The sequence below is a fragment of the Oncorhynchus masou genome, chromosome 5 (assembly GCF_036934945.1).
Source record: "Oncorhynchus masou masou isolate Uvic2021 chromosome 5, UVic_Omas_1.1, whole genome shotgun sequence".
Lineage (NCBI taxonomy): Eukaryota > Metazoa > Chordata > Actinopteri > Salmoniformes > Salmonidae > Oncorhynchus > Oncorhynchus masou.
In genome coordinates this window covers 71,622,457-71,643,440 of record NC_088216.1, presented here as the reverse complement: position 1 = coordinate 71,643,440, position 20,984 = coordinate 71,622,457, and the positions used below count along the sequence as shown (strand labels likewise).

At 44.0% G+C, this 20,984-nt stretch overlaps 1 protein-coding gene across 3 annotated transcripts in view; it reads right to left on the bottom strand.

The window, feature by feature from the left end:
* ccdc120b (coiled-coil domain containing 120b) overlaps positions 1-20,984 on the bottom strand; it is a 38,140-nt gene that overhangs the window by 7,730 nt on the left and 9,426 nt on the right. The window contains exons 2-9 of one of the 3 annotated variants that reach the window (XM_064966682.1): positions 17,966-18,043; positions 12,636-12,800; positions 12,446-12,551; positions 11,271-11,389; positions 8,510-8,614; positions 8,295-8,415; positions 5,653-5,712; positions 3,852-4,002 (exon numbers count right to left, since the gene is read on the bottom strand). In XM_064966682.1, coding sequence (XP_064822754.1) covers positions 3,852-4,002; positions 5,653-5,712; positions 8,295-8,415; positions 8,510-8,614; positions 11,271-11,389; positions 12,446-12,494 — 605 coding nt within the window. In that variant the 5' untranslated portion in view covers positions 12,495-12,551; positions 12,636-12,800; positions 17,966-18,043. The remainder of the gene's footprint in view (positions 1-3,851; positions 4,003-5,652; positions 5,713-8,294; positions 8,416-8,509; positions 8,615-11,270; positions 11,390-12,445; positions 12,552-12,635; positions 12,801-17,965; positions 18,044-20,984) is intronic. The other 2 variants (XM_064966684.1, XM_064966683.1) reach the window with 2 other exon arrangements.

Below are 20,984 nucleotides of genomic sequence, written 5' to 3'. Positions count from 1 at the left end.
ACCACCTCAGAACATTATTGAGTATGTAAATGGTTTTAGGTTGAAGTTGTATGGGGCTGGTGAACTGGCGAAAGAAACTAAAATCTTCTCAACGGAAAATTAAACTGAAATATGACGGACAGGCTGAGCTGCGTGAGTTTAGTCCCTGTGATCGTGTACTTGCTCTTCTGCCTCTTGTAAGGTCACCTTTTCAGGCAAAATATTGTGGTCCTTTCAATCTGTTGCGTAAAGTGTCAGATTTGAATTATCTTATTGAAACCCGTAGTCATAGGAAGTCCTCTAAATTATGCCATGTGAACTTGTTAAAATGTTATCACTCCCGTGATCTAAGCAAAGTTGAAGGCACTCCAGCAGTGAGGTCAGCGTTGACTGCTGCTCCAGTCACTGCATCTTGTGGCTTTAATTTGGTGGAGGGGTTTCCGATGAGGTCTTACAAGGTCGGTTGAAAAACTCCCAGACTTTGCAAAACCTTGGTTTTGGTAGATCATTTAGACTCTGAGAAACGTGATGAATTGGTAGCTCTAATTAGAAACTACCCTGTTTTGTTTTCTGACACTCCATTGCAAACCCACTTAATTTGACCATGATATAGACATCAGAGATGCTAAGCCTATCAAACAGAGATTTTATTGTGTATCTGAGAAGAGACTGCAATTGGAAACAGAGGTGCAGTATATGTTGGACAATGGTATCGTCATCTACTCAGACTCCTGGGAGGAGCAGTCACATTCCTAGGCAGGGTTGTTGGTCAGGGTTTTGTCTGTCCCGTGGAAGCCAAGGTCCAGGCTGTGAAGCAGTTCCCACAGCCATCCACAAAGAAAGAACTGATGCACTTCCTGGGAATGGCGGGGTACTACCGTGCTTTCTGTAAACTTTTCAGTAGCAGTGTCCCCACTGACCAATCTGTTGAAGGCCAAAGCTGAATTTATCTGGTCCACCCAGTGTCAAGAGGCATTTGATGCACTTAAGGCTCTTGTGTTTGGTACCTGTATTGGCAGCACCAAATTTTGGGAAACCTTTCAAATTGCAGGTAGACACCAATCAAATCGGCGCTGGGGCTGTGCTTCTCCAGGAGAATGATAACTATGTTGAGTGTCCAGTCAGTATCAGAAATTATTTTGTGATTGAAAATTAGGCTTTAGGTCTCATTTGGGCTTTACAGCACTTCGAAGTCTATGTTGGTTCTCGTTTGACCCCTTTAAATGTGTTCACTGACCACAATCACTTGTTTTTCTGCTCTGTCCCATGGTCCTTTAACCTAGTTTGTGTCTTTTCTCTGCTGACCCCTACGGGCTGTCTGCGCCTCTTTCCTCTTAAATTGCTGCCAGGGCTGCCGAGTTTGAGGGGCGGACAGTCAGTTCGGGGACACGGGGCCACTACTAGGTGCCGGGACTGGTATCCTTTTTTGTTTTGGGGGAAATTTGAATTGTTTTGAATATGTTGGAGGAAGTTGGGTTGAGGGTGGGACCCTCATTTTAAGGAGGGGGTGTCACGGCTCCTCCTCTGCAGTGCAGGGGCGGTTTCTCCTGCAGGCAGAGGAGGGTAGTTAGTGATTGGAGTCACCTGGGCTCTAAGTATTTAAACTCACTAATCACTACTCTCTCTCTCCGCTCCTCCAGGTGTGAACCTGTTTTGTTTGTTATTTTGTAGTTTTGCATAGTTTTCACTTAGTCATTCACACACGCAGATTCACGCACCCATGCACTTTACATACACCTTACATTGTGATACTTCCACACCTCATTCATTTTTCTGCGTTTAAAGTTAATAGTTTTGTTTACAATAAAGAACATTTTTTAATTGGCCTATACCTGTTGTTCACGTCCCCTCATTTTTGCCACAGGCTATGAGCCGGCCTGTGACAAGTCTTGGACAAAAGTTTTGAGAATGAGACAAGTATTAATTTTCACATAGTCTGCGGCCTCAGTGTCTTTAGATATTTTTGTAAGATGTTACTATGGAATACTGAAGTATAATTACAAGCATTTCTGTCACGCCCTGACCATAGAGAGCTGTTTATTCTCTATGTTGGTTAGGTCGGGGTGTGATTAAGGGTGGGTTATCTAGGGGAATTATATACCTATGTTGGCCTGATTATGGTTCCCAATCAGAGGCAGCTGTTTATTGTTGTCTCTGATTGGGGATCATATTTAGATAGCCATTTTCCCCATTGTGATTTGTGGGATCTTGACTATGTTTGTGTGTAGTTGCTTTCTGCACTGTATGTAGCGTCACGTTTCGTTTATTCGCTTTGTTTCGTGGTTTAAGTTCTCTTCCAAATAAAAGGATGGAAACATACCACGCTGCATCTTGGTCCACTCCTTATAATGATCATGACAATTTCATAAGTGTCAAAGGCTTTTCTTGACAATTACATGAAGTTGATGCCAATAGTCAATATTTGCAGTGTTGACCCTTCTTTTTCAAGACCTCTGCAATCCTTCCTGGCATGTTGTCAATTAACTTCTGGGCCACATCCTGACTGATGGCAGCCCATTCTTGCATAATCAATGCTTGGAGTTTGTCAGAATTAGTGGGTTTTTGTTTGTCCGCCCGCCTCTTGGGGATTGACCACAAGTTCTCAATGGGATTAAGGTCTGGGGGTTTCCTGGCCATGGACCCAAAATATTGATGTTTTGTTCCCCGAGCCACTTAGTTATTACTTTTGCCTTATGGCAAGCTGCTCCATCATGCTGGAAAAGGCATTGTTCGTCACCAAACTGTTCCTGGATGGTTGGGAGAAGTTGCTCTCTGAGGATGTGTTGGTACCATTCTTTATTCATGGCTGTGTACTTAGACAAAATTGTGGGTGAGCCCACTCCCTTGGCTGAGAAGCAACCCCACACATGAATGGTCTCAGGATGCTTTACTGTTGGCATGACACAGGACTGATGGTAGCGCTCACCTTGTCTTCTCCAGACAAGCTTTTTCCGGATAACCCAAACAATCAGAAAGGGGATTCATCAGAGAAAATGACTTTACCCCAGTTCTCAGCAGTCCAATCCCTGTACCTTTTGCAGAATATCAGTCTGTCCCTGATGTTTTTCCTGGAGAGAAGTGGCTTATTTGCTGCCCTTCTTGACACCAGGCCATCCTCCAAGTCTTTGCCTCACTGTGCGTGCAGATGCACTCACAGCTGCCTGCTGCCATTCCTGAACAATCTCTGTACTGGTGGTGCCCCATTCCCGCAGCTGGATCAACTTTAGGAGACTGTCTTGGTGCTTGCTGGACTTTCTTGAGCGCCCTGAAGCCTTCTTCATATAAATGGTTGATTTAGGTGCAATCTTACTGGCAGCAACATCCTTGCCTGTGAAGCCCTTTTTGTGCAAAGCAATGATGACGGCACGTGTTTCCTTGCAGGTAACCATGGTTGACAGAGAAAGAACAATGATTCCAAGCACCACTCTCCTTTTGAAGCTTCCAGTCTGTTATTCGAACTCAATCAGCATGACAGAGTGATCTCCAGCCTTGTCCTCGTCAACACTCACACCTGTGTTAACGAGAGAATCACTGACATGTCAGCTGGTCCTTTTGTGGCAGGGCTGAAATGCAGTGGAAATGTTTTTCGGGGATTCAGTTCATTTGCATGGCAAAGAGGGACTTTGCAATTTATCTGATCACTCTTCATAAAATTCTGGAGTATATGCAAATTGCCATCATACGAACTGAGGCAGCAGACTTTGAAAATTAATGTGCCATTCTCAACTTTTACCCACGACTGTACACACACACACACACACACACACACACACACACACACACACACACACACACACACACACACACACACACACACACACACACACACACACACACACACACACACACACACACACACACAGTGACATTACCTGATAGAGCTGGTCACAGAGTTACGGCGTGTTCTCATTTCATAGTATATCTCCACTGGGGACAGTTTCCTACAGACCTGGTGGTCTGGGCTGCCCAGACGGGGCTGGGACATGGAGCGGTGGTCTTCTGCCACACTGGGAGAGGACTCCTCTGAGGGAGGGAGAATATGGGGTTTGGTCTTAACTAGAGTCACTAACTCGCAATTGACACGCAATTACAGTAAACGGGTCATTCTCTTTCATGAACATAATCAGGCAGCAGCCGTGTAACTCGCTTTGACGATGAGAAATGTGATTCTTCGCCCCTCTCATTTTCACTATCTGTCATCCAGTAAATGATTTATAAACTGAATGTGAAGAGCACCAAATAATACAATCTCTCTTTTTCTGTGGCATCACAGAATAATGTAATGATACTAACTCCGCCTAGACATTTTGAGAATATTTTGCACAACTGATATACAGTTGAAGTCGGAAGTTTACATACACCACAGCCAAATACATTTAAACTCAGTTTTTCACAATTCCTGACATTTAATCAGAGTAAAAATACCCTGTTTTAGGTCAGTTAGGATCACTTTATTTTAAGAATGTGAAATGTCAGAATAATAATAGAGTGATTTATTTCAGCTTTTATTTCTTTCTTCACGTTCCCAGTGGGTCAGAAGTTTACATATACACTCAATTAGTATTTGGTAGCATTGCCTTTAAATCGTTTGACTTTGGTCAAACATTTCAGGTAGCCTTCCACAAGCGTCCCACAATAAGTTGGGTGAATTTTGGCCCATTCCTTCATACAGAGCTGGTGTAACCGAGTCAGGTTTGTAGGTCTCCTTGCTCACACATGCTTTTCAGTTCTGCCCACATATTTTCCATGGGACTGAGGTCAGGGCTTGTGATGGCCACTCCAATACCTTGACTTTGTTGCCATTTTGCCATACATTTGGAAGTAGTCTTGGGGTCATTGTCCATTTGGAAGACCCATTTGCGACCAAGCTTTAACTCCTGACTGATGTCTTGAGATACTTCAATATATCCACATAATTTTCCCTCGAGATGCCATCTATTTTGTGAAGTGCAGCAGTCCTGCAAAGCTGCTTCACGGTGGGGATGGTGTTCTTCGACTTGCAAGCCTCCCCCTTCTCCCTCCAAACATAACAATGGTCATTATAGCCAAACAGTTATTTTTGTTTCATCAGACTAGAGGACATTTCTCCAAAAAGTATGATTTTTGTCCCCATGTGCAGCTGCAAACCATAGTCTGGATTTTTTTATGGCAGTTTTGGAGCAGTGGCTTCTTCCTTGCTAAGCGGCCTTTCAGGTTATGTTGATATAGGACTTGTTTTACTGTGGAAATAGATACTTTTGTACCTGTTTCCTCCAGCATCTTCACAAGGTCCTTTGTGGTTGTTCTGGGATTGATTTGCACATTTCGCACCAAAGTACGTTCATCTCTAGGAGACAGAACGCATCTCCTTCCTGGGCGGTATGACGGCTGCGTGGTCTACATGGTGTTTATACTTGCGTACTATTGTTTGTACAGATAAACGCTGTACCTTCAGGCGTTTGGAAATAAATGTCCTAAGTAGATGTCCAAACCGACTTGCCAAAACTATAGTTTGTTAACAAGAAATTTGTGGAGTGGTTGAAAATCAAGTTTTAATTACTCTAAACTAAGTGTATGTAAACTTCAGACTTCAGCTGTATTTGTGGAACAAACAAATAACTGTTCAATGATTTTACAGACCAGCTTTAACAGATTCAGTTGTTATTATTGCATTTGCAGCTCTGGCTGACTCACCATTGTCATGACACGTTGAATCTGACATGGAGCTAGTACTCTCCGACATCACTGTGTCCTCTGGAAGATAAACAAACACAACCTGTCATCACAGGCAACAACAACCTCAGTAATACATAATAAATACATATGTTTTATTGTCACATATACTGGATAGGTACAGTGAAATGTGTTGTTTTACACAGTACAACACAGGCAGGAAGTGGAGACATTGAGGAATACACCACATCAGTCACTGGCTTTATCAATAAGTGCATTGTGGACGTCGTCCCCATAGTGACCGTATGTACATACCCCAACCAGAAGCCATGGATTACAGGCAACATTCACACTGAGCTAAAAGGTAGAGCTGCCGCTTTCAAGGTGCGGGACTCTAACCCGGAAGCTTACAAGAAATCCCGCTATGCCCTGCGACGAACCATCAAACAGGCAAAGCGTCAATACAGGGCTAAGATTGAATCATACTACACCGGCTCTGACGCTCGTCGGATGTGGAAGGGCTTTCAAAGTATTAGACTACAAAGGGAAGCACAGCCGCGAGCTTCCCAGTGACATGAGCGTATCAGACGAGCTAAATCATTTCTATGCTCGCTTCGAGGCAAGCAACACTGAGGCATGCATGCGAGCATCAGCTGTTCCAGACGACTGTGTGATCACGCTCTCCGTAGCCGACATGAGTAAGACCTTTAAACAGGTCAACATACACAAGGCTGCGGGGCCAGACGGATTACCAGGACGTGTGCTCCGGACATGTGCTGACCAACTGGCAGGTGTCTTCACTGACATTTTCAGCATGTCCCTGATTGAGTCTGTAATACCAACATGCTTCAAGCAGACCACCATAGCACTCACATCCGTAGCCATGAAGTGCTTTGAAAGTCTGGTAATGGCTCGCATCAACACCATTATCCCAGAAACCCTAGACGCACTCAAATTTGCATACCGCCCAAACATATCCACAGATGATGCGATCTCTATTGCACTCCACACTGCCCTTTCCCACCTGGACAAAAGGAACACCTATGTGAGAATGCTGTTCATTGTCTACAGCTCAGCGTTCAACACCATAGTACCCTCAAAGCTCATCACCAAGCTAAGGATCCTGGGACTAAACACCTCCCTCTGCAACTGGATCCTGGACTTCCTGACAGGCCGCCCCCAGGTGGTGAGGGTAGGTAGCAACACATCTGCCACGCTGATCCTCAACACTGGAGCTCCCCAGGGGGGCGTGCTCAGTCCTCTCCTGTACTCCCTGTTCACCCATGACTGCATGGCCAGGCACAACTCCAACACCATCATTAAGTTTGCTGACGACACAACAGTGGTAGGCCTGATCACCGACAATGACGAGACAGCCTATAGGGAGGAGGTCAGAGACCTGGCCGGGTGGTGCTAGAATAACAACCTATCCCTCAATGTAACCAAAACTAAGGAGATGATTGTGGACTACAGGAAAAGGAGCACCGAGGATGCCCCCATTCTCATCGACGGGGCTGTAGTGGAGCAGGTTGAGAGCTTCAAATTCCTTGGTGTCCACATCATCAACAACCTAGATTGGTCCAAACACACCAAGACAGTCGTGAAGAGGGCACGACAAAGCCTATTCCCCATCAGGAAACTAAAAAGATTTGGCATGGATCCTGAGATCCTCGAACATTTCTACAGCTGCAACATCAAAAGCATCCTGACTGGTTGTATCACTGCCTGATATGGCAATTGCTCAGCCTCCGACCGCAAGGCACTTCAGAGGGTAGTGCGTACGGCCCAGTACATCACTGGGGCAAAGCTGCCTGCCATCCAGGACCTCTACACCAGGCGGTGTCAGAGGAAGGCCCTACAAATTGTCAAAGACCCCAGCCACCCCAGTCATAGACTGTTCTCTCTACTACCGCATGGCGAGCGGTACCGGAGTGCCAAGTCTATGACAAAAAGGCTTCTCAACAGTTTTTTTCCCCCCAAGCCATAAGACTCCTGAACAGCTAACCAAATGGTTACCATTCTGTGCCCCCCTCCTAACCCCTCTTTTACGCTGCTGCTACTCTCTGTTTATCTTATATGCATAGTCACTTTAACTTTACATTCATGTACATACTACCTAATGGCCCGACCAACCAGTGCTCCCGCACATTGGCTAACCGGGCTATCTGCATTGTGTCCCACCACCTGCCAATCCCTCTTTTTATGCTTCTGCTACTCTTTGTTCATCATATATGCATAGTCACTTTAACGATACCTACATGTACATACTACCCCAATAAGCCTGACTAACAGGTGTCTGTATATAGCTTGCTACTCTTTTGTCAAACGTCTTTTTACTGTTGTTTTATTTCTTTACCTACACACACACACCTTTTTTCCCCGGCACCATAGGTTAGAGCCTGTAAGTAAGCATTTCACTGTAAGGTACCTGTTGTATTCGGCGCACGTGACAAACTTTGATTTGATTTGAGACCAAATACACAGGCCATCACAGCATCGGAAAGGAGAGGAAACTGCCTCATATAAAAGTTCAATCCTATGTGTGGTGAGAGGTTGTTCAGACTTTTCTCTGTGGATATCATGGTACTGTAACATTGTGCAATATCTTTATGTGTAGCTGTTAATACATCTTGGAACTCTTGCTGTATGCAGCACTACCTTACCTGTGTGGCATCCCCGGTGGACGGTCCTCCTGCTGTTGGGGACATTCCTGTCTGACTCTGAGTGTCTGTACAGAGCCCCACTGAAGAGTGTTTTCATCTGCCTTCGCTGACCTGACTCATCCTGCAAAAATCAATAACTTAGTCAGTGATATGTTGTATTAACAGACATATAGGTCCTCTGTGACCAGTGTCATAGTCTCTGAATGTTCTCTGACCTCTCCCTTGGTGTTGTAATGTGCCAGTCCAGCCCTGCGCTGTACAACAGGAGCTCTCTCTCCTGTCTCCAGGGGAAAAGCATGTGGGACCATCCCGGTCAGCTCCTGCAGATAATTTCATACTTTTTTTAACACTATTTTCATACTGTCTGTTATTAAATACAGTGCCTTGCGAAAGTATTCGGCCCCCTTGAACTTTGCGACCTTTTGCCACATTTCAGGCTTCAAACATAAAGATATAAAACTGTATTTTTTTGTGAAGAATCAACAACAAGTGGGACACAATCATGAAGTGGAACGACATTTATTGGATATTTCAAACTTTTTTAACAAATCAAAAACCGAAAAATTGGGCGTGCAAAATTATTCAGCCCCCTTAAGTTAATACTTTGTAGCGCCACCTTTTGCTGCAATTACAGCTGTAAGTCGCTTGGGGTATGTCTCTATCAGTTTTGCACATTGAGAGACTGAAATGTTTTCCCATTCCTCCTTGCAAAACAGCTCGAACTCAGTGAGGTTGGATGGAGAGCATTTGTGAACAGCAGTTTTCATTTTTTTCCACAGATTCTCGATATCTTTATGTTTGAAGCCTGAAATGTGGCAAAAGGTCGCAAAGTTCAAGGGGGCCGAATACTTTCGCAAGGCACTGTATATCAAACAGCAATAGGAACAAACGTAATAAACATTTGTATCATACACAGGCTGGAGACTAACAATGTATGTTAAAATTAGCTAGAACTAATGCTACTGTGATCATATGAACATTGGTTAAGAATAGTATCATTTGAATGGTAGTGCATCAAACCACCACATCTAATGCACTAAACAGTATATAGAGAGCATTGCCATGCATGAATAATCTTAGTCTGGAGAGAAGCTGAGACACATCTGTGTTGAATTCTAAACCAAAAATCAGGGGAAATGTGTGAAACAGCTGTGAGTGAAAAGCTGGATTTGGTGCCTGGTAAAGTATTTTGGTCTCTGTCTCTGTCTCTGGAGAAATCAGGCTAACAGCTTTCGCTTCATTCTTGACTGACACTGCTCTGCAAGGTGGAAACTTCCTGATTTTTACCTCGTTTTAGATTTGGTTTATTTATTTATTTTTTATTTTTACCCCTTTTTCTCCCCAATTTCGTGGTATCCAATTGTTGTAGTAGCTACTATCTTGTCTCATCGCTACAACTCCCATATGGGCTCGGGAGAGACGAAGGATGAAAGTCATGCGTCCTCCAATACACAACCCAACCAGCCGCACTGCTTCTTAACACAGCACGCATCCAACCCGGGAGCCAGCCGCACCAATGTGCCGGAGGAAACACCGTGTACCTGGCAACCTGGGTTAGCGTGCACTGCGCCCGTCCCGCCACAGGAGTCGCTGGTGCGCGATGAGACAAGGACATCCCTACGGACCAAGCCCTCCCTAACCCGGACGACGCTAGGCCAATTGTAACGCGGCCGGTTACAACAGAGCCTGGGCGCGAACCCAGAGTCTCTGATGGCACAGCTGGCGCTGCAGTACAGCGCCCTTAACCAATGCACCACCCGGGAGGCCCTAGATTTGGTTTATTAAGAAAGGCTCGCGGCCATGACTGAATTAGAACGTGAGTTGGTTTCGTTTTTTTTATTTAAACTAGGCAAGTCAGTTAAGAACAAATTCTTATTTACAATGAGGGCCTACCCCGGCCAAACCTGGTCTAATTGTGTGCCGCCATATAGGACTCCCAATCTTGGCAGGATGTGATGCAGCCTGGATTCGAACCAGGGACTGCAGTGATGCCTCTTGCACTGAGATGCAGTGCCTTAGACTGCTGCGCCACTCGGGAGCCTAGGTGTGTGTTTTGATGTGGGTGTCTCGAGTTAGCCAATTTATTTTGGCAATTAGCTTTAGCCGGCTGGTGTACAACTGTGGCAAAGTTGGTTTGACTTTGGATAGCCTCTGGGGCTAGTTAGGAGCTGTCAATAAATTACACATTGTAAATGAGACAATATTTTGTTGCTCACCTTTTAGTTCTCATTAAATGCTTTCAATATTTGTATCCATTTCTACAATTTATTGTTGGTTTGAGATTTTTAGGTAATTGAAATTTGGAGCCATTGGAATTTTAACATATTGTTCCATGTACAAAGCGTCGTCCGGGTTAGGGAGGGTTTGGCCGGTAGGGAAATCCTTTTCTCATCGTGCACCAGCGACTCCTGTGGCGGGCCGGGCGCAGTGCGTGCTAGCCAAGGTTGCCAGGTGCACGGTGTTTCCTCCAACACATTGGTGCGGCTGGTTTCTGGTTTAAAACATTTTTTTTTTTTTAAAGGTAGGGGAGAGGAACTGACCTGAGCCCGAAAATGTTTGAAAAGGTAGGGGAGAGGAACTGACCTGAGACCTACAATAGTTAAAAGGTAGGGAGAGGAACTGACCTGAGACCTACAATAGTTAAAAGGTAGGAGAGAGGAACTGACCTGAGACCTACAATAGTTAAAAGGTAGGGGAGAGGAACAGACCTGAGACCTACAATAGTTAAAAGGTAGGGGAGAGGAACTGACCTGAGACCTACAATAGTTAAAAGGTAGGGGAGAGGAACTGACCTGAACTGAAAAGGTAGGGGAGAGGAACCTGAGACCTACAATAGTTAAAAGGTAGGGGAGAGGAACAGACCTGAGACCTACAATAGTTAAAAGGTAGGTACCTGAGACCTACAATAGTTAAAAGGTAGGGAGAGGAACAGACCTGAGACCTACAATAGTTAAAAGGTAGGAGAGAGGAACTGACCGCCTCCAGCAGACACACTTGTCTCAGCTCTCCCATTCGGATGCTGAGGATGTCCTCCAGGATTTGCTTTCTCTCCTGTAGTGCGGAGATGCGCTCAGCTTGCAGCTTGCTGTCCTGATCTACACACCAACAAACATGTCAACATGTTCAGTTAAGACAACATTTATACAATTACTATGTAACAGCAATGGTGTTACTAAGTACCTAATATCAGAAACCCAGAACTAAAATATTGCATACTTGTGCCATTTGCTCAATTAAGTTCTGGGGGCAGATGTGTTGACAATCAAGCTTCATTTATATAGCTGATTTCAGACATAAATGTAACACAATGCACTTAACCCCCCCACCCCACCCCACCCCCAGCAGGTAGCCTAGTGGTTAGAGCGTTGGACTGGTAGCAAGATCGAATCCCCGAGCTGACAAGGTAAAAATCTGTTGTTCTGCCCCTGAACAAGGCAGTTAACCTACTGTTCCTAGGCCGTCATATAAAATAAGAATTTGTTCTTAACTGACTTGCGTAGTTAAATAAAGGTAAAACATTTTATTTTAAATAACTAGCCCCCCCCCCGAAACAAAACAATTAAAATAAAAACAGAATTATGTTTAGAGGATAGAAAAAACAACAATTACAAAAACTGAAATACTAAAAAAGCACCCTAAGGATAAGCAAAGCTAGAAAAGTGTGTTTTAATATCCCTTTTAAATATGTCCACAGTTTCGGCCCCCCTCAGGTTCTTTGGCAGGCTTTTCCAGACGGCATCTCCATGCGTCTTGGTCCTAGGCTTTGGGATAGTTAAAAGGACATTGCCAGAGGACCTGAGGGACCTACTGGGTACATAACTCAAAAGCATGTCTAATAGTTAGAAAACATACTACAACAAAGAGTGGAAGCAAGGCGGTTGCTCCACCCCACATTATCTGAAAGTTTTGGGTAAGTCTATGGGCCAAATGTCCCATGCCCTTCCGAAATTCGAAAAATGCAAATACCTGCAAAATCGGGAATTGTCCAAATTATCAGTGACAAAGAAATCTGTACAACGGAACAAAGTTCCTTGTTAGTCGTCACATCCCAGTCAGTTGACAGACACCACGATACCTTCCTATCTTACATGCGTCTGTCCACGCGAGATTAATAAATACCCCACATCTCTTTGTGAAGGTGTAAAACTCACCTGGAGACCCCACACCCATGGATGTGATGAGACGCCCTTTGACCTCCATGTGGTCTGATTCGTGAGGCCTTGCTTCTCAAACCTCAGCCAATCAAAACCTCACCTACTGAGAGAGTGCACTGTGGTTACCTAATAGAAATGGGACAAATAATTTTGCATAGAGAACAGGTTGGCTTAAATATTCAAATACCTTGCAACTTCAAGCAGATGTTCTCCAGGTGTCTGATTAGCCATCTATTTTTGTTAAGCCATTAAGAAATGTGCGTCTTCCACTGGTCCCCAAAAGTAAAGTGATCCCAGCCACCACCAGTGGGGGGAGCCACTATGCCTCTCTTCAAGTGTCTAATGTTAAATCCTGTAACAGAAAGAGACAGAGCATTTACATTTTCAGTAATGTGACTAAACACAAATAGGCCTACAGTTAACACAGAACGTGACAGACTATCAGTCATAGCCTGTCTATGTCCATTGTATTTGCATTATTGAAAAAGTATGCTTTTTGGAATTTGTATGGCTTCACGTTAACTGGTTCTCTCAAAGGTTTTCTTAAACACGGCTGTGCTGCTGTCGTAGGGACGAGGAGGAGCCGATCTGCCTGTTTGACTGACTATCTATGCTAAACAAAAATATAAATTTAACACTCATCAAAATATTTTACTCGAAATACATTCATTAGGCCTTAATCTATGGATTTCACATTGTTATGACGTTGGCCTGGGGGTAGGTTTATGACAGTCATAAATACCTCTTCCCCCCTTTTTCCTCTCTCTACCCTACTGATGTTACATTTGCAAAACCCTTGATTAACATAGAGAATCTGGGAACATCAGAAGGTGGGAGGAAATGAACTATATTCTGGTAATCCGACCAATTGAACATATGCGGTGGTACTTAATGAATATGATGTCAGTTCGGTTGTCATCTGAGACATTCTCATCAATGATAAGATGACATAAACTCTACAGTGTAAAGTCTACACATCAGAGTTATCGGATTCACATGGAATTGTTGTTCAATTTAAATGTTTGAATATGAAATTATTTGTGATGGGATGAAATGTCATTTTAGCTTCTAAAATGTGAGATTTGGGTTTTCATAAGGTAGGGCTCTGCTCCTGTGAAGGGACATGGGCTATTAAACTTTTCAAACACGCCCTCCTCTCCCTTCAAATCAAATCAAATCAAATCTAAAGCCTTGAAGACAATGTAACCTGTTCCGAGGATGTGAGGACGACGTTCCGATGTCAGAATGGATCAGATAATCCAAATGGGCGGTAATTTAGAATGCATAACATACTGTATTTACGATAGCACAACTTCGCCCTTTGTTCCTCAGTCTTCCCGCTCTTTCACTCAAACCCAGCCCCTTTTCTTTTGTGTAACAAGCTGTCATATCTGTTCCGCCCGCTAGGGACGTTTTCCTTTATGGCGTAATTTGTAATCAAGTTATGATTTAATTATGTGTATGTGTAATTCTGTGTGATTATTTAGTTATTTAGTAAATAAATAATTAAACCCAATCTTTTTATTGCTGATTCAACTTGTTAGCCAGGGTTTGTGCAGATAACTAAGAATTTACAACTTTCAGATGAGACTGGATTAAGATGATGATTAATATTGACTGCTATTGATGTAAAATATTACTAGGTCTTTAAGAGTTTATTCGGGAGATAACAGCTCTATAAATATTATTTTGTGATGCCCCGACTCTCTAGTTAATTACATTTACATGATTAGCTCAATCAGGTAATATTAATTACGGAGAAATTATTTTATAGAATAGCATGTCATATCACTTAATCCGGCATAGCCAAAGACACAACATTATGATTGGGAATACAGATATGCATCTGTTGGTCACAGATACCTCACAGATAACATCAGAAAACCAGTCAGTATCTGTTGTAACCACCATTTGCTTCATGCAGTGCGACACATCTCCTTCGCATAGAGTTGATCACTGATGATTGTTGCCTGTGGAATGTTGTTCCACTCCTCTTCAAAGGCTTTACAAAGTTGCTGGATACTGGGGGGGACCTGGAACACGCTGTCGTACATGTCGATCCAGAGCATCCCAAACGTGCTCAATGGGAGACATTTCTGGTGTGTATGCAGGCCATGGAGGAACTGGGATATTCTCAGCTTCCAGGAATTGTGTACAGATCCCTGCGACATGGGGCTGTGCATTATCAAGATGAAACATGAGGTGATGAGGGCGGATGAATGGCACGACAATGGGCCTCAGGATCTCGTCACGGTATCTCTGTGCATTCAAATTCCCATTGATAAATGCAATTGTGTTCATTTTCCGTAGCTCATGCCTGCCCATACCATAACCCCACCATGGGGCACTCTATTCACAACGTTGACATCAACAAACTGATCGCCCACACGACGCCACACACGCTGTCGGCCATTTTCCCGCTTCAGTTGAATCCGGGATTCATCTGTAAAGAGCACACTTCTCCAGCATGTCAGTGGCCATCGAAGGAGAGCATTCGCCCACTGGAGTTGGTTATGACACCAAACTGCAGTCAGATCAAGACCCTGGTGAGGACAAAGAGCACAAAGATGAGCTTCCCTGAGACGGTTTCTGACCGTTTGTGCAGAAATTCTTCGGTTGTGCAAGCCCACACTGTCAGCATCTGTCCAGGTGGCTGTTCTCAGACGATCCAGCAGGTGAAGAAACCAGATGTGGAGGTCCTGGGCTGGCGTGGTGGCCTGCGGTTGTGAGGCCGGTTGGACGTACTGCCAAATTCTCTAAGACGACGTGGGAGGCAGCTTAAGGTAGAGAAAATAGCATTCAATTATCTGGCAACAGCTCTGGTTGACATTCCTGCAGTCAGCATGCCAATTGCACGCTCCCTCAAAACTTGGAGACATCTGTGGCATTGTGTTGTGTGACAAAACAGCACATTTTAGAGGGGCCTTTTATTATCCGCAGCACAAGGTGCATCTGTGTAGAGATCATGCTGTCTAATCAGATTATTGATATACCACACCTGTCAGATGGATGGATTATCTTGGCAAAGGAGAAATGCTCACTAACAGGGATGTGAACTAATTTGTGCACAACATTTGGGAGAAATAATCTTTTTGTGCATATGGAAATTTTCTGCAATCTTTTATTTCAGCTCGTGAAACATGGGACCAACATTTTACATGTTGCGTTCATATTTTGAGAGCGAAACAGCATAAATAATGTATGGAGAGGAAAAGATGGAGAGAAACCTAAACCACGTGTGTTTAATGTCTCAATTGTAATACAAAAAAAAAGAATGAACCAAAAGTAACAGCAATGACCTTGCCCTGAAAGTAAGACAAATCATACTGCGTTTATACACAGTTGTATACATTCACTGAAGACAGCAGGGACCCAACATTTTATATTATGACAGCATTCTCCACACAGTGGCTCCAAAACTTGTTTGTGTTGTGACGCGAGCCTTTGGGATTTTCTTGTAAATCACCAAATAAACAAAAAATATATTTTTTGTTAGAAACCCAGGAACATGGCTCACAAGTTGGTCCTGAAGAATCATTTTGGAAAAGATGTTGTAGGGGGGTTAACAGAGATACACTACATGATCAAAAGTGTCCTCGTCAAACATCTCATTGCAAAATCATGGGCATTCATATGGAGTCACTCCAGAGAACGTGTTTCCACTGCTCCAGAGTCCATTGGCGGCAAGCTTTACACCACTCCAGTCGATGCTTGGCATTGCGCATGGTGATCTTAGGCTTGTGTGCAGTTTCTGGGCCATTGAAACCCATTTCATGAAGCTCCCAACAAACAGTTCTTGTGCAGACGTTGCTTCCAGATGCAGTTTGGAACTTGGTAGTGAGTGTTGTATCCGAGGACAAACGATTTTTACGCACTACGCGCTTCAGCAGTCAGCCTACCACCTTGCAGCTCAGCCGTTGTTGCTCCTAAACGTTTTTACTTCTCAATAATAGCTCTTACAGTTGACCGGGACAGCTCTAGCATGGCAGACATTTGACTAACTGACTTGTTGGAAAGGTGGCGTCCTATGACAGTGCTAAGTTGAAAGTTACTGAGCTCTTCAGTAAGGCCATTATTCTGCCAATGTTTGTCTATGGAGACTACATGGCTGTGTGCTCGTTTGTATACACCTGTCAGCAATGGGTGTGGTTTAAATAGCTTAATCCACTATTTGAAGAGGTGTCCACACACTTTTGTATATATAGTTTACCTCACACATTTCACATGGGTTCTAGTCATGGAATTGAGGCGGTCCTGTTTGCTCATACTAGTGTGAAGTTCCCCCTGTGTGACCTCCTATTGAGAGACACAGAGGAGCCTCTTAAACAAACAACTGTCACAGTAAAGATTCACTGTGTATTGACACTGACAGTCTGACCCAGCCCATCACATGAATCCACTCCATTCTTATTCATTTAACTTCAAACTCTGCACTGAAGAGGACATTGTTATTGACCAAAGGGAGGTGGTTTACCAAAATTTGACCTAAATTCTTAACAATGTGCCATTCAACATTCTAAAAAAACATGGGGATAAGGAGCAAGACAGAGATTGAGAGGAAAAATGGAAAGACAGACAGGAACAGTTGGGTTTACCAGCAGGAACAGCTGGGTTTACCAACAGGGACAGCTGGGTTTACCAACAGGGACAGCTGGGTGTCCTCTTGGAGGGAAGTGGCGAGTTGATGCCTGGAGCCATAAGGTAGGCACAGCATCTAGGATTGTTTTCCTTAACACAAACCAATCAATACACCAAGCACAGCAAGCAGTGTGAGTAGCTAGATCTCAACATTCCACAATCAGTTTAGAATGTTTATAAATAATCAAGATAAATTCATAAGTAATCAAGGGAAACATGGCAAGAGAGTGGTGAGGACCGGGGGTGTCTGATAAAACACAACTCCTATGGTGTGAGTCAGAGGTAACTACTGACACATCAGGATGGCAGATGTGTTCTGAGAACACACATTTGTTCACAGGTACAGTAACTCAGCACTAAAATCGCATTCCTGAGTGAATCCTACAGGAAAGAAAGGAGTTTTAGAGGAAAATCCACACTCAGTAAGACCAAATTTGATGAGAGACAGATCATAGAAACAACAGGGATTAACTAGATGAAATGGACACCTGGGAGTTTTAACAATATGATAAGGCTATAGGAAGGGTTGGGGAGTAACTGATTACATGTACTCTGATTACCAAAAAAACGAAATGTATTCAGTCATGATTGATACAACGATGGCGCCGGAGGGGAGGGCTGCCGTCTTATCGGCTCCAACCAACCATGCTATTTTTCGTAACTCGTTCGTAACTTGTTTTGTACATAATGTTGCTGCCGTGCTTCTACACCTGCATTGCTTGCTGTTTGGGGTTTTAGGCTGGGTTTCTGTACAGCACTTTGAGATATCAGCTGATGTACGAAGGGCTATATAAATAAATTTGATTTGATTTGATTTGATTTGCTACTGTCTCTTATGACCGAAAAGAGTTTCTGGACATCAGAACTGCAATTGCTCACCTCAAGCTGGACGAAGAGTTCTTCAATGAGTCGGACGGGAGGGATAAACTACTACAGACACCCGACCAGGCCCAGATCCTGGAGAAGGAAACAGAGATTTCATGGAAAAAGATCAGGGTGCCTTGCAAGGATCAGGTGACGAGTGACTAATCTGCCCTTGCCTTCCGTCCAGCTAGCTAATGTTCAATCGCTGGAAAATAAATGGGACAAGCTGAAAGCACATATATCCTTCCAACGGGACATTAAAAACTGTAATATATGATGTTTCACCAAGTCGTGACTGAACGACGACAACATACAGCTGGTGAGTTATACATTCCATCGGCAGGACAGAACAGCAGCCTCTTGTAAGACACGGGCGGGGGCCTATGCATATATGTGAACAACAGCTGATGCACAATATCTAAGGAAGACTCAAGGTTTTGCTCACCAGAGGTAGAGTTTCTCATGATAAGCTTTAGACCACACCATCCACCTAGAGAGTTTTCATCTGTATTTTTCGTAGCTGTCCACCACAGACAGATGCTGGCACTAAAACCGTGCTCAATGAGCTGTATACCGCCATAAGCAAACAAGAAAACGCTCATCCAGAGGCACCGCTCCTAGTGGTCGTGGACTTTAATGCAGGGAAACTTAAATCAGTTTTACCTCATTTCTATCAGCATGTTAAATATGCAACCACAGGAAAATAAATTCTAGACAACCTTTACTCCACACACAGAGACACGTACAAAGCTCTCCCTCGCCCTCCATTTGGCAAATCTGAGCATAATTATATCCTCCTGATTCCTGCTTACAAGCAAAAATTAAAGCAGGAAGCACCAGTGACATGCTCTATAAAAAAGTGATAAGATGAAGCAGATGCTAAACTACAGGACTGTTTTGCTATCACAGACTGGAACATGTTCCAGGATTCTTCCAATGGCATTGAGGAGTACACCACATCAGTCATTGGCTTTATCAATAAGTGCATTGAGGACATTGTCCGAACAATGACTGTACGTACATACCCCAACCAGAAGCCATGGATTACAGGCAACATTCACACTGAGCTAAAGGATGGAGGTGCTGCTTTCAAGGAGCGGGACTCTAACCCGGAAGCTTATAAGAAATCCCGCTATGCCCTCGGACAAACCATCAAACAGGCAATGCGTCAATACAGGACTAAGATCAAATCGTACTACACCGGCGCCAACGCTCATCGAATGTGGAAGGGCTTCCAAACTATTACAGACAACAAAGGGAAGCAAAGCTGAGAACTGCCCAGTGACACAAGCCTACCAGATGAGCTAAATAACTCCATTATATGCTCGCTTCGAGGCAAGTAATACTGAAACATGCATGAGAGTATCAGCTGTTCCAGACAACCGTGTGATCACGCTCTCCGCAGCCAATGTGAGTAAGACCTTCAAACAGGTCAACATTCACAAAGCTGCAGGGCCAGACGAATTACCAGGACGTGTTCCCCCTGAGCATGCGCTGACCAACTTGCAAGTGTCTTCACTGATTTTTTCAAACTCTCCCTTTCTGAGTCTGTAATACCAACATGTTTCAAGCAGACCACCATAGTGTTCTTGGGCACAGCGACTAAGGTAACATGCCTAAATGAGTACCAACCCATAGCACTCACGTCTGTAGCCATGAAATGCTTTGAAAGGCTGGTCATTGCTCACATTAACACCATTATCCCAGAAACCCTAGACCGATTCTAATTTGCATATGGCACCAACAGATCCACAGATGATGCACTCTCTATTGCACTCCACACTGCCCTTTCACACATGGACAAAAGGAACATCTATGTGTGAATGCTATTCGTTGACTGCAGTTCAGCGTTCAACACCATAGTGCCCTCGAAGATCATCACTAAGCTAAGGACCCTGGGACTAAACACCTCCCTGGACTGGATCCTGGACTTCCTGACAGGCCGCCCCAGCTGGTAAGGGTAGGTAACAACACATCAGCCACGCTGATCCTCAAAAAGGGGGCCCCTCAGGGGTGCGTGCTCAGCCCCCTCCTGTACTCCCTGTTCATTCATGACTGCACTGCCAAGCACGACTCCAACACTATCATTCAATTTGCTGATGACACAAAAGTGACAACGATGATACAGCCGACAACGATGAGACAGCCTATAGGGAGGAGGTCAGAGACCTGACCGTGTGGTGCAAGGACAACAACCTCTCCCTCAACGTGATCAAGACAAAGGAAATTATTGTGGACTACAGGAAAAGGAGGACCGAGCATGCCCCCATTTGCATCGACAGGGCTGTAGTGGAGCAGGTTGATGTGGACGCCAAGTTCCTTGGCATTCATATCCCAACAAACTAACATGGTCCAAGCACACCAAGAAAGCCGTGAAGAGGGCACGACAAAACCTATTCTCCCTCAGGAGAAAATATTTGGCTTTTTTAAATTTGTTTTATTTCACCTTTATTTAACCAGCTAGGCCAGTTGAGAACAAGTTCTCATTTACAACTGCGAGCTGGCCAAGATAAAGCAAAGTAGTGCAACAAAAACAACAACACAGAGTAACACATGGAAGAAACAAATGTACAGTCAATAACACAATAGAAAAAGTCTATATACAGTGTTTGCAAATGGTGTGAGGTGGTAAGGCAACAAAGGCCATAGTAGCGAAGTAATTACAATTTAGCAAATTAACACTGGAGTGATAGATGTGCAGATGATGATGTGCAAGTAGAAATACTGGTGTGCAAAAGAGCAAAATATAAATAAAAACAATATGGGGATGAGGTAGGTAGATTGGATAGGCTATTTACAGATGGGCTGTGTACAGCTGCAGTGATCGGTAAGCTGCTCAGATAGCTGATGTTTAAAGTTAGTGAGGGAGATATAAGTCTCCAACTTCAGCAATTTTTTCCAGAGAACTGGAAGGAAAAGCGGCCAAAGTAGGTGTTGGCTTTGGGGATTACCAGTGAGATATACCTGTTGGAGCGCGTGCTACAGGTGGGTGTTGTAATGGTGACCAGTGATTTGAGATAAGGCGGAGCTTTAC